Source organism: Dufourea novaeangliae, unplaced genomic scaffold, assembly GCF_001272555.1.
Source record: "Dufourea novaeangliae isolate 0120121106 unplaced genomic scaffold, ASM127255v1 scaffold58, whole genome shotgun sequence".
NCBI classification, from domain to species: domain Eukaryota; kingdom Metazoa; phylum Arthropoda; class Insecta; order Hymenoptera; family Halictidae; genus Dufourea; species Dufourea novaeangliae.
The window spans coordinates 183970-195943 of record NW_015373930.1 but is presented as its reverse complement, the minus strand read 5'-3'; the positions used below and the strand labels follow the sequence as shown (position 1 = coordinate 195943).

The 11974-nt window shown below is 32.9% G+C and overlaps 2 protein-coding genes across 2 annotated transcripts; one reads left to right on the top strand and one right to left on the bottom strand.

Annotated features, from left to right (window-relative positions):
* Nucleotides 1–93: 93 nt before the first annotated feature.
* Nucleotides 94–1926, top strand: LOC107195134 (DNA polymerase delta small subunit-like). Its single transcript, XM_015584917.1, has 6 exons — nt 94–364; nt 516–817; nt 899–1109; nt 1173–1368; nt 1447–1739; nt 1805–1926. Exons 1-6 carry the CDS (start codon nt 148–150, stop codon nt 1924–1926), a joined length of 1341 nt encoding a protein of 446 aa, XP_015440403.1. The 5' UTR covers nt 94–147.
* Nucleotides 1927–3144: 1218 nt separating this feature from the next.
* On the bottom strand, nt 3145–11651 carry LOC107195137. The gene is made up of 11 exons (XM_015584921.1): nt 11443–11651; nt 8898–10573; nt 7033–7535; nt 6696–6890; nt 5608–5836; nt 5351–5458; nt 5181–5256; nt 4928–5087; nt 4510–4730; nt 3890–4024; nt 3145–3453 (listed from the first exon to the last, which is right to left on the bottom strand). The coding sequence occupies exons 2-11, from the start codon at nt 10358–10360 to the stop codon at nt 3307–3309; spliced, it is 3237 nt and encodes a 1078-aa protein (XP_015440407.1). The 5' UTR covers nt 10361–10573; nt 11443–11651; the 3' UTR covers nt 3145–3306.
* Nucleotides 11652–11974: the final 323 nt, after the last annotated feature.

Below are 11974 nucleotides of genomic sequence, written 5' to 3'. Positions count from 1 at the left end.
CACGGGAGGCATGGAGAGGGTAAGCGCTCGCGCGGTTTACCCACGATTCTGGCATCACTGCCCCTCAGCCGGTCTGCCGTTGGTGTTACGCCGTTGACCGGTTAAACGGATGTTCGTTTGCTCACAGTTTTTACGTTTTATCCGACAATGGTTCATAAAAGCGATAAACAATGCAACAACTTACTTACGAAATCTGAAAACAGAAAGCCGCAAGTGTTTAAAAGAAAACAGGCTGAATACAAAGATCTTTCGAAGAAATTCGTAAACACAAAGAATGATTATTCGAAACAATTTGCACACATATACGCTGCCAGACTTGCCGAATTAAGAGATCTTTTAATTCCACGTGTTCAAGCTAAATGGGGTATATATTATATTTTTTTTCATTATTTTGCAAGAGATATTTTTGTTAATAATCGACGAGTTATGACCAGAGTACTATAATAAGCATAGACAAATTACTTTAGTAATAATTTGTTTTCAAATAGAAATTAAATGTATCTTTATTTGGATAGGAAATATTCCCATAGTGAAATTGGCTGAACTAGAAAATTTAGATGGCCAAGAATGTATAATAATTGGTACACTTTATAAACATCAACAATGGAAACCATCGATCTTACGTGAGCTCAGTGAAGATCATCAACTCACTGTTCCCTGTTCTAGATCAGATTATTGTTCTGAAAAAGACCAGCCTTTCTTAGAAGATGAAATGCTACGTATCAAGTTAGTAGGTGAAGAAGTTGATTTAAAAAATATTGCTACTGGAGTTGTTTGTGCGGTACAAGGTAATGAGAACAGTGATGGAGCATTTATGGTAATTGTTATTTTATATGAGCAAATGTGCCTGAATAATTATACATTTAACCCATGGACAGAAATAACCTATTATATTTAGGTCAAGGATTGGTGTTTTCCTGGTTGTACACCAAAAAACTCTGTAACTGAATATACATCTAAAGGAAAATTAGTGATAGTATCTGGTTTAGACTTGTCACAAAGTCTGGAAAGCTTAGGAATAAATCTTTTTCTTGAATGGTTGTCTGGAATGGCTGGTAATATCAAAGTTCAGAAAGATGGAACCTCTATTGTTCGTCTTATTATCGCAGGTAAATCATTTTAATATTGTAAAAATTACATAAGATTGCTGATAATATAATTTGCAATAACAGGTAATACTGTAAGCAGTAATAATACAACAGATACATCAGCTAAAGTAATTGGAGAAGCAATAAAGAATACAGATACATTTTTAAGTAATTTAGCAACTTGTTGCTGTATTACTTTAATGCCAGGTGAACATGATCCTACAAATGCCATGTTACCTCAAAAACCACTACATCCATGTTTATTACCTAAATCATTTAGGTATTATTTTCTTACATATTGGTTCTAAAAATCAAAAAACGTTTTATTATTAATAAATTTTGTTTGCTCTCGCAATAGATTTGAAAGCTTTAAAGGTGCTACTAATCCTTGGATTGGTAAAATTGAGCAACGAGTAGTAATTGGCACTAGTGGTCAGTCAATCAATGACATCATCAAAGCAACTGGTAAAACAAGTATTTCACCTATTCAGTGGCTGGAGAAAACTTTATTGTGGAGACATGTGTGCCCAACTGCTCCAGATACCTTACTAGCTTGTCCATATTATGAAAAAGATCTATTCATTATGAAAGAATGCCCAGATGTATATTTTGTAGGAAATACAGAGAAATTTGAAACAAAATTGTGGCAAGGTATGTGTACTTTAAAAGTTTCATAACACTTCATAGTATGAAGTCATTAATAATTGAATTTTTAGGTGATGAAAATCAAGTGATTAGATTGATATCAGTTCCACGTTTTAGTACTACTCATACCGCCGTGATAGTCGATCTAGAAAATTTAGACACACAATATATTGCCTTTAGTAATACTGTATAAATGAGTAATCCATCAGTACGTGATGAATTAAAGCATGAAATGCATTTTTATACTTTTCTATATTCTATTTTCTACTGCAATGTAATCTTGAAAACTTAATTGAAAATGTATACATGAAAAAAAATTTAAATATATTTATTATGTTCATTCGTAAGTTGTGAATTTATTCATTATTAAAATTCATTTTATATCCTTCCTTTGTTTAGAAGATTCTAAAAACTAACAGATAATGTAATATGAAGAAAAAACATTTTCTGTTGTTGCCTATTTATTTTTATTTAAAATGTGATGTACAAAATCTAAGCACACAACGTTTAAATATATGTATGCTTGACTAAATATAAAGAATATAATAAGAAAGAAATTACATGTAATATCACAGATTGTTAAAAAATCGCGAAATCACAGTGACATGAAATTTTAAACAATGAACTTGTTTCTTAAATAAACATGAAATCATGCTACATAAATTATAAGTAGCAAGAACATAACAGTCAAAATACAGAATGTGGTAATCTTTTAATACCAGAATTTATATTACTTGAGTCACTTTAAATTATTTGACGTGACTGTAATAATTAAAGTGACGTAATTGTCTGATCGCATCCTAAATCGATATTCTTACCTGCATAGTGTATGAAAAATATTAAGTAAATGTAGATGATTATGTACATATTCTTTAAAGATTCTGCAAGTGAACTGCTTTTGACTGTTATACGAGATACGAAAAATTATGAAATCATAAAAATATAAGAAATGATGAATATAGAAGTGTAGTAATTATACGCAATAATAGGGACACATACAATAAATTATAAGTGTTCATAATAACTGGATGCTAGGTTGATAGTTTTCAATTACTTTACAATGAACATTTTTTGCAACTAGAAATAATATGCAACGTCGAAGGGTAATGTTACAAACATTTCGGTTGGCACTTTTATTTAATGTAAGGATTTGATTATAATATAAATACATTTTTATTGTTTATTTCTTTTTTTTTAATATGCATGTATAAAACTGTCTAATGCTGTTTGTATGAGATTCTAACTTTTGAAGGACTGTATGTCCTGTTATTATTTATAACATTGAAAGAAAAATATAACAATATCCTTATTCTAAATAAAAGGATTGGTGTTTATACAATTCAAATATTTTGGCCGAAATAGTAGTACTTAAAAAGCAATTATTAAGGTTTTCCATTGATTTAAGCAGAAATGAAGTTATAAAATTTATATTTATAATACACTTTACAGATTCGTAATACCATTAACTTAAGGTGCATATTACATGACCGACAGGTATATGTAACAATTGACAGGTAGCTTCTGCATATAGTAACGACGACGTAGACATACTGTACTTATTAAAGGTTTTATCCTATCTTTTAGCCGTCGGACGTATTCGTTCCTTTTCAGTATCCCTATCGTCAGCTACTGTCCATTCAGGATCATTCGGATCCTCACCTTCTATGTCACAACAAGCTGATTCCGTCGAATCGGACTCTGGAGAATCCATTTCCCCATCCTAGAAACGAAATATTAACATCTACCTAAGTAGTTATAACAAACTTATTTCGCCCAACGGTTATTCTGCGTATATTTACAACAACAAAATTATATTTAAGTTTACAAGCTTATAACAACCGAAAAGAAAATAAACAGCGGACTAGTTCATCAAAAAGATTCTAATATGCTTATAAAAAGATAAAGATTACGTAAACGCATTGCAATCTCTTTTAAATATTGCTAAAATCTGAAATATGCGGTAAAATAAAATGAATCATGTTTAAAGTAGGAAGCATCAAATAGCACTGCTTACCAGGAACAGCCTCGAGGAGCCATGAAAGTTGGCTCAAAGTTTACATTAATAATCAGTACGCGCACACATTTGTTTTGTAATAAAACGATTCTGACGTAGATAATCAGTAATGAAACACTGAATGCAATCACAGAGTACGTACATCATCTGCTTTCTCTTCTTCTCGGGAGCACAGAGACGCTGACGAAGCTTGCCAATGCCCATCTGGCATCACTTCCAGCATTTTGTCATAAACTTCTTCGGATAATGGAAATACCCTTGGTTCGTATGGCAAAATCTATTTAAAAACATTATAAAATTTTGTTAAAATATTGTAACTTTACGTGCATGTATACAGTGCCACAATGATTCTTGCTGATCAGCTCATATATCACATAGCTACAAATGTTGAAAGTGACAGTAACTCAATACACGTAATATTCAATACTCGTATGGCCATCAATAAAATTTTAAACAAATAACCGCCACCGGTTCTTTTCAAACCCACACATCTATATTAAAGTCATATTACATCGTAATTATATTAAAAATCTGTTTATGTACTTTAATAATGTTAAATAACCACATAGAAATATATAGGTATGTATGTAATTAAAATACATTTACATTAAATGTATTCCAAGATATTAAAACTCTTAAAAATGTTTCACTCTGTTTAACAAGTTAAGACTGCGTTTAAGTTTCTAGGTATAAAAAACACACCGATGGCCGAATGAGTGTTAAACCATACATACATTCTAAACGCATGGAAAAAAATAATACCTCATTTTCGTCTTCATTTACCAAAGTACTCATGTCATCCTTTCCTAATCTTAGCGTAGGTGTTGTACGACGTCGTAATGCATTTTGTAAAGCAGATGTCCGTTGTGTGTCCGAGTTATGTTGATTTTCGGAATCTTGAACTTGAGAAGGAGTCGCAGGAGGCGATGTAACTGGCGACATCACATCCCCACCAAAATCGCTTGCATGTGGAGACATAGGATCTAAAAACAAAATCATTTGTCGTTTTCTCCAACAATTTATTACGTTACATAACATTCCTATTTTTCGAAGCGACCGAAATAAAAATAATTTGTTGAGCCATGACTCAGTAATCATTGCTCAAGAAATTATGATGCATATAACGCAATAAATTTGTTTCAGATAATATTTAACCAAATATTTCAAGAACTACAATAACCTGGTGTATTCGCACCACTATCTGCTCGACTATCTGTCCTGCGATTGTGACGAATACGTGACTGATGTGGCATATTCATATATGTCATAAAACGTTTATTTTCCTCTCGCTCACTGCGTTCATGTCTCAAAGCAATGGTTTCATCTGACATATCTTCAAACTAAAAAAATAAAGAGATTCTCATTATCTCATTCACATATTACCGCAACTACTATCGTATTTACTTGGATACTACTAAATTACATGGACTTACATCACTGTCTTGACTAGGCCTGTGCATAACTCCATTCTTAATATCCAGTTTCGAAGGTTCTTCGCATAACCTCCACCTTTATTTTACAAAAAGAAAAAAGATATATATACATTATAACACAAACGATTACAAACTTAAAGACATCATTTTAATGATTTAACATCACTTACTTTGGTGTCAATATTTCTTTGTATTGTAATTTTTCAAGCCTAGTTGAAGCAGCTACACTATATGGTATAACAATATTATCGATATCGTATGAATTCTGCCTGAGGCGTCTGAAATAAAAAGTTTTATTTGTAAAGATATTACTATTCTTCTTTAAGTATACAATTAATTACTCATTCCTGTGCAACAATTAATTGTGCAAATTTTTCTCTAGAAAAAAATGTTTTTTTTTTTTACTAGATGAATTAATAATACTGACCCATGAGAAGTGGAACTTTTCTCTTTAACAGTATTTCTTTCTGTAGAAGTAGCAGTATGGTGCAAAGGAGAAGGCACTGGAGATGAATGCTTACTAGAGCTGGACAGTGCACTAATATCATCATCATCTTCAGCAGGCAATTTTTGTACCCTCTTTCTACTCAAACCATGGACACTTCTATCGTGACCTAGTCTATTTCTTTTTCCCTTCAACATTTTCCTCTTAATTCCTAGAGAAACGAACTCAATGGTAAATAAATTTAAAAAGATAAATATATTATATCATCTCATACGTTCGTGCTGCGATGCGTGTATACTTTTCACGCATCGATTTATAAACACAGGGCAAGAAAAGACCAAATACATTTCAGCTTAACTCTTTGAAAACAATCTGAAAAATTCATTCGTAGGCATATGACCGTAGAATAGTAAGAATAGTGATATCTGGCAGTACAAAATCATGAGCAAAATGTGTGTTCATTTTTGACATCTCATGTTATATGAATTTCGAAAAGGAAAGTTGGTAACAATCGCTACAAACAATATGTGTTGTTTGCGAAAAAGATGCTCTTTCCAGGGACTTCTACCGAAACGTAAAATAACGGTATTATACCGGTATTTCCGATTGTACCTTCACCACATAGAACCTTATATAAACCCTACCCTTATAGAAACCGAAAAAATACCGGTATTTATTTCGGTTTTCGGCATACCGATCTTTGATGGCATAATACCAGTATTAAAATCATACCGGTTTAAGACCTTGATTTTTTAGAAGAGAAGGTAATTTTGGTTTGGAAGACAAAAATGTTCCGAACGTCCTTCTCAATCAAACGGAAGATAAAATTCGAGATCTTTTAGAGAAATCGCAAAATTTATCGGTTAGGAAATGGAGATCATAGAAATACCTAAGCCAATAATTCATAGGGGGTAATTACGTTTTTTCATGAAACTTAGAGGTACGTTCAAAATATTGATATACGTAACCACTCGAAAAACGGCACGAACTAATGGGATGACCTAATATAAATAAATAATCGACAAAATTAATTGGAGCAACAAAAATGGAAGATTCTACACGATACGTACGTGCTGTAAGAATACTTGAGGATGATTTTTTTAATCGTGCAGCATATTTTGTTCTGTGCCCTGGAAGTTTTTTATTCCTTCTCTCATTGCCATCTTTATCCTTCAGCCGAGTAATTCGTAAATTTCCTCTTAACATTTTTTGTTGCCATTCCACTGATTTCATGATAGCTTCAAGATGAGTTCCTTGAGTAATTTCTAAGCAACAAAAATGTTTACAAAAATCGTACAATTTTAATTCTCTTGAATGTTACGTTGTAACAAATTAAAACACATTTTTCCTAAAATTATGTTTGAAGTGAAGTACTTTATGCATTTCATACAGTAGTATGTTATTTACCATCAGGAAATGACAACACAGGATGATAACTAGGATCAACAAGTGCAACTCGTTCTTGGACAGACATCTGTTCAATTGGTTCTTGTGGTTGCATTGGATCTGATCTTCCAGTGCATAAAGCACACGGAGGTAATACGTTATCACAATTGCATCTTAATGTTGATGCTTTTGCTGCTCGTTTAGAAACTTCATGTAATCTGTCTACTTGCAATAGTTTTCTCTTCCTATAAAAGCTCCATACGAATGGTCGTGTTCTACTAGCTGGTAGTTCAGTTTCTGACGAACTATAACGTCCTGTAGAGCCAGGTAAAACACCACTATACCCGTTTACTGTTTCAGTGTTATCAAGTATCACTAATCCCTTATTAGCTCTAATATGTCGTTGCAATTCATTATGCTGTCTAATTCTATATTCCAGATCTGATATTTGTGCTTGTAACCAAGTCCATCTTGCAGCTACACCTGCACGATCCTGAGCATACCTCCATGCTGCTCTTTTTGATCTAAAAGCAACATTAATGAAACCTATGTTCATACTAAATGTAGAATATTTGAATCTTTTTCCACTGGCAATTTTTAGAACAAAGAATATTAAGGTAACTCTAGCGAATATACAAGCATTATAAGTTTAGTAATATTTACACACATAGCAAAAATATAATATTCCATATCTAAAAGAAATGTATTTTAGAAAACGAAAATATTATTAAGTAGAAATTATCTGAAACCGGCCAGACATATTTATTCGGTTTCAAGCTTTCCCATATTTCTACTCAAATAATTATATAGTATAAAATTTTTATCAAAAACTATGTAAAACGTGTATTATGAAATCTTTCGCAACAATTATTTTACAGGGTAAGTACCATCTATAATTATTTAATTCGTTAATAATGTATGTATACCGTATCAAAGTAGACATAAATAAACTTGTATTTTCATTCTATGCACAATGAAAATGAAACAGAAAGGGCCTGAGAATTACTTAGTATACAGGGTGTCAGGAGATTTATTAGGTATCTGTGTCATCCTGAAATTTCAGCTCATTCCTTGTACTGTCCAAAAAGTACGTTAAACAAAAGTTGAACTATATTTAAAGGTACATAACTTTTGTACATCCAAGTTTCTTTACTTGCATTTTTTCGGAGATACGCATGTTACTCTCTTTTTTCCAAATAAAACTTACGTTTTTTTAAAACAATTCTTATTAGAACCAATCATGACAAATCTACCAACTATACATATGTTACAAAAAGAAACATAAATAATGTATAAAACGTTAATAGAAGTTCTGGAATGCTGTGATTCCTTTATACCTTTGAGTGTTCAGTTGTCTCTGAAATGAACACCTCCACATACTGCGACATTCCACAACGTCTGTTCACATTTTAGACATCATGTTTTCTTTGCAATATACTATTACAACTCTGCACTTCATGGTTACTCATCTTTGTTTATTTTCTTAACTGAATAAGGATAAGCAATTAATAAATAACACAATTATGCTTGTCTGTTCAAGTGCAATCATTGACGACCCGTACTTCCGGAGACCGTCCAGTCTCGACTCAAGCGTCCAGAAAATAGTCAAAAAAGAAGACGAAAAAGTGTGAAGTTATAACAATATGTGCAGTTGTTAGATTTGTCATGATTCGTTCTAATAAAAAATATTTACAAAATGCTACAGTTTAATTTAAAAAACTAAATCCATATCTCTGAAAACAATACAGATATAACTTTTCGTACAGTTGAAAGGAAATCCTGAAACTTCATAACAACGCTCACTTGGTACACCCTGTATATTAAAGAATATGATTTAATTGTAATTGGAAAATAATAGTAGTTATAAAGACGAAATTAAAACTCACATAGATAAATGTTGCTGATGTGGGTTATTAAATGTCTGCATTTCATCACAACTTTCTCCACCACTACTGGATGCTGTACAATCAGAGTCAAGATTGGACTCCACAACATGTAGCTGCATGGCCAAGGGTCCAGCCAAGTTTTCCATTTCATCACCTTTAACTTTAATTTGTGGAGTACCAAACACTGGCTGTCGATTACCATTAGTGCCAGAAGTGCCACCCAAACTATCACGCGATCCACCACCAAAATATCGGCAACATAATCGCTGACGATTCACACTATTGCTCTGAGCAACACACATTTTCTCAATCTTTTGCAAAAACGAATTTAAACTACTACTAATCTCAGGAAAGTTTCTAGCATTAGATTTAGAACTGATATTAACCAATTCTTGAAACAGATATTTTTTCACTCCATGATGAGCAAGTTCAAGAACTCCTGTATTTTCTTCGGCGACATGCCTGCCTATTATTCTTGCCTGAAGCTTCCTCAGTCTTCTTAGTAAAAATGCACATCTTCTCTCATTCTCAAATTGTTTTTGAGCAACAATATCTTGCTGCAACTTTATGTTGTTAGTTTTAGGTTGGTCCACAGTTTCTGCAATATTCATATTGTTGCAAATACTCATGACATCAACATCGTTAAGTAAATCCCGTTCAAAGGAAGAAAATCCTTCCTCGGGCATAGAAAACATTTCCACACCATCCACAGTGCTTTGCACTGGTTCACTAACACCTGCAGATATGTTTTCTGCATTTTCCACACTTTCAATAGATTTAATAACTTGCAAAATCTCTTCTACATTGTGTCCAATATCGCTGACATTGCCCATGTTGCACTGCTCGGTATCTGTAGTTATGTCAGTATTAAAGGCCATTATTTGATCCACGTCCAGATTTTTATTGTCTCCTGCAGCTTCTGAGCCCACCAAAGGCAAGTCTGCACTTGATTTTAAGAAACCCATATTGTCCGCTTGATCACCCATAGATGGGTCGTTCATTATAATGTCGGTCACCTTTTTGTCTGGACTGTCCAGAGTGTCTGGTTGTGCACAGTCCTCTTTAATTAATGACTGTTTTGTAATCAAGTCAGATCCGTGCGTAAATGTTGACAAACTATCAAGATCATTTGCATATTTTGAGTTGATGACATCACGAATCAGGTCCTTGGATATACCATGTAAACACTGCTCGTCAATCTTTGATGGCTGAACGTTTGCAGAGACAACAAATTTCGCCAGAATTTCACGATTCTGGCAGACTTGTGTAGCCTGCTCTGGGGAAAGGAACCCACCAGCTGGAAGGGAAGGGAGCAAATTTTCAGGCTTCTGAGGACCACCTTCCGTCAGAGCAGGGGCCATCACTGCCACTGACACTGCCAGTGCTGCGGCCTCGACATCCAGAGGCTCCCGCGTGCGTGCGCACCCACACCTGCACTTCGCGTGCACTGTGCTCACTCCCATTCATCCATTGCTAGTTTATTGTTCTGTGCTTTTATTATATGTTCTTATCCCCCAAAGATGTTTCCCCGTTATGATTTTGTTCTCTTGTCTTATCTTCCTTATTCCTTATTCATTTATCTTTAAACATTATTTTGTTTCATCAGTCTTTTCTGTGTCCATTATGCTTAATTTCTTCGCTTACAGATTTGGAACCAATCGATGACATTAATTAATCTGCAAATAAATTGTTAAAAGTCAATTAAAAAAGTAAATGCAATTCAATTAATGTTTAATTTACACAATAATTCAAATATTTATGCATTTTGTTTCATTGTAATTTCTTAACACTTTTCAACATACATTGAACAATAATTTTAATGTAATCAGTTATATATGTAAAATGTGAATATGTAAGAATGAAAATTTCAAATTTCCTTTGCATTATGTTCAAAATACTTAAAAGCACAATTAATTTATATTTACCGTTCATATATTGTAATATATTAAAGGTAAATACTGTTTGGAAAGAATAATATATGTAATAAGATTATATGACATGTAAAATAATCAATGTGTGAGGATTAACTAAAGTTACGCTACAGTAAATTTCTATGTGTCACAAAATTATGTGTGAATGTATAAAATAAAAATTCTGTAATCCCAGATAATTATACGCTTCAAAATACACAGCAACAAAAATGTGACTTACATTTTATTATACAGCTGTGGCTTTCATTAAAAAATAAATCTTAGTTTATATATTACATTAACAATTAGCTACCTCAAGCAACTAACACTTTTTGAACATGATTCACACATTTTTCTAAATTTCTTAATTATTTTATCATTTACAATTACATCAAATAAACAAAATATAAAACATTTAGACATTATTGAATAAAATATAACAGAAAATACATAGAAACAAAAATATTAGTATACAATAAAGCATATTAATTAAAATACTTATGACAATTATTTTATTTATTGCTGAACGATCTGTTAATCAATATATTACTACAAAAATATTCATTCATGATACATAACGTAGGAAAAACAAGTGTGCTAAAAATGAAATATGAAAAATTTCTAATTGTGCTCACCTTATATTTTTCGTACGTAGAAAGGAAGCATATTTAATATCGGAAAGTATTCAGGGCAATATTTCTCGTAGGAGTAACATTCAAGCACGCAAGATAACATAAGAGGAACGTCAGAAAGGCGAGAGAGAGAAAGAACTCGTTCTTCCCACGAAGATGTATGTTCCAGCGTTGAATCACTATTTTCGAACGATGAACTTCGAACGTCGAGTAATCCGAGACGGTAAAACACTGCCGGTGAACGACAACGCGTTATTAAAAAATTTAGTGCATTAAAACAGGACGACGCATCTATAAGAAAGTTCAAAGGAATAACACTTTGTTTGAGAACGGCTGCGTGGTACAAACGAAGGAGAAAATACGCGGTAGAAAGTGGAGAAGGAAGCATATCCGAAAGTGCAAAATTCACGTCCAATTGCCGCGGTACCGAGGGTGTTGCACATAGTTACACTAGATAACACTACCGAGTGAACATGTTACGGAGATTAATAACAGGTACGCTAGCATCGCCTGACGCATTCCCACGTGATTACTC

Coding starts and splice junctions, on each gene's coding strand:
- LOC107195134 (XM_015584917.1), top strand. CDS start 148: ATGGTTCATAAAAGCGATAAACAATGCAACAACTTACTTACGAAATCT. Junction 818..898: donor ACAGTGATGGAGCATTTATG/GTAATTGTTATT, acceptor TATTATATTTAG/GTCAAGGATTGGTGTTTTCC. Junction 1,740..1,804: donor TGAAACAAAATTGTGGCAAG/GTATGTGTACTT, acceptor TTGAATTTTTAG/GTGATGAAAATCAAGTGATT.
- LOC107195137 (XM_015584921.1), bottom strand. CDS start 10,360: ATGGGAGTGAGCACAGTGCACGCGAAGTGCAGGTGTGGGTGCGCACGC. Junction 5,088..5,180: donor GGCCTAGTCAAGACAGTGAT/GTAAGTCCATGT, acceptor TTATTTTTTTAG/TTTGAAGATATGTCAGATGA. Junction 3,454..3,889: donor AAGAAGAGAAAGCAGATGAT/GTACGTACTCTG, acceptor TTTCGTTTCTAG/GATGGGGAAATGGATTCTCC.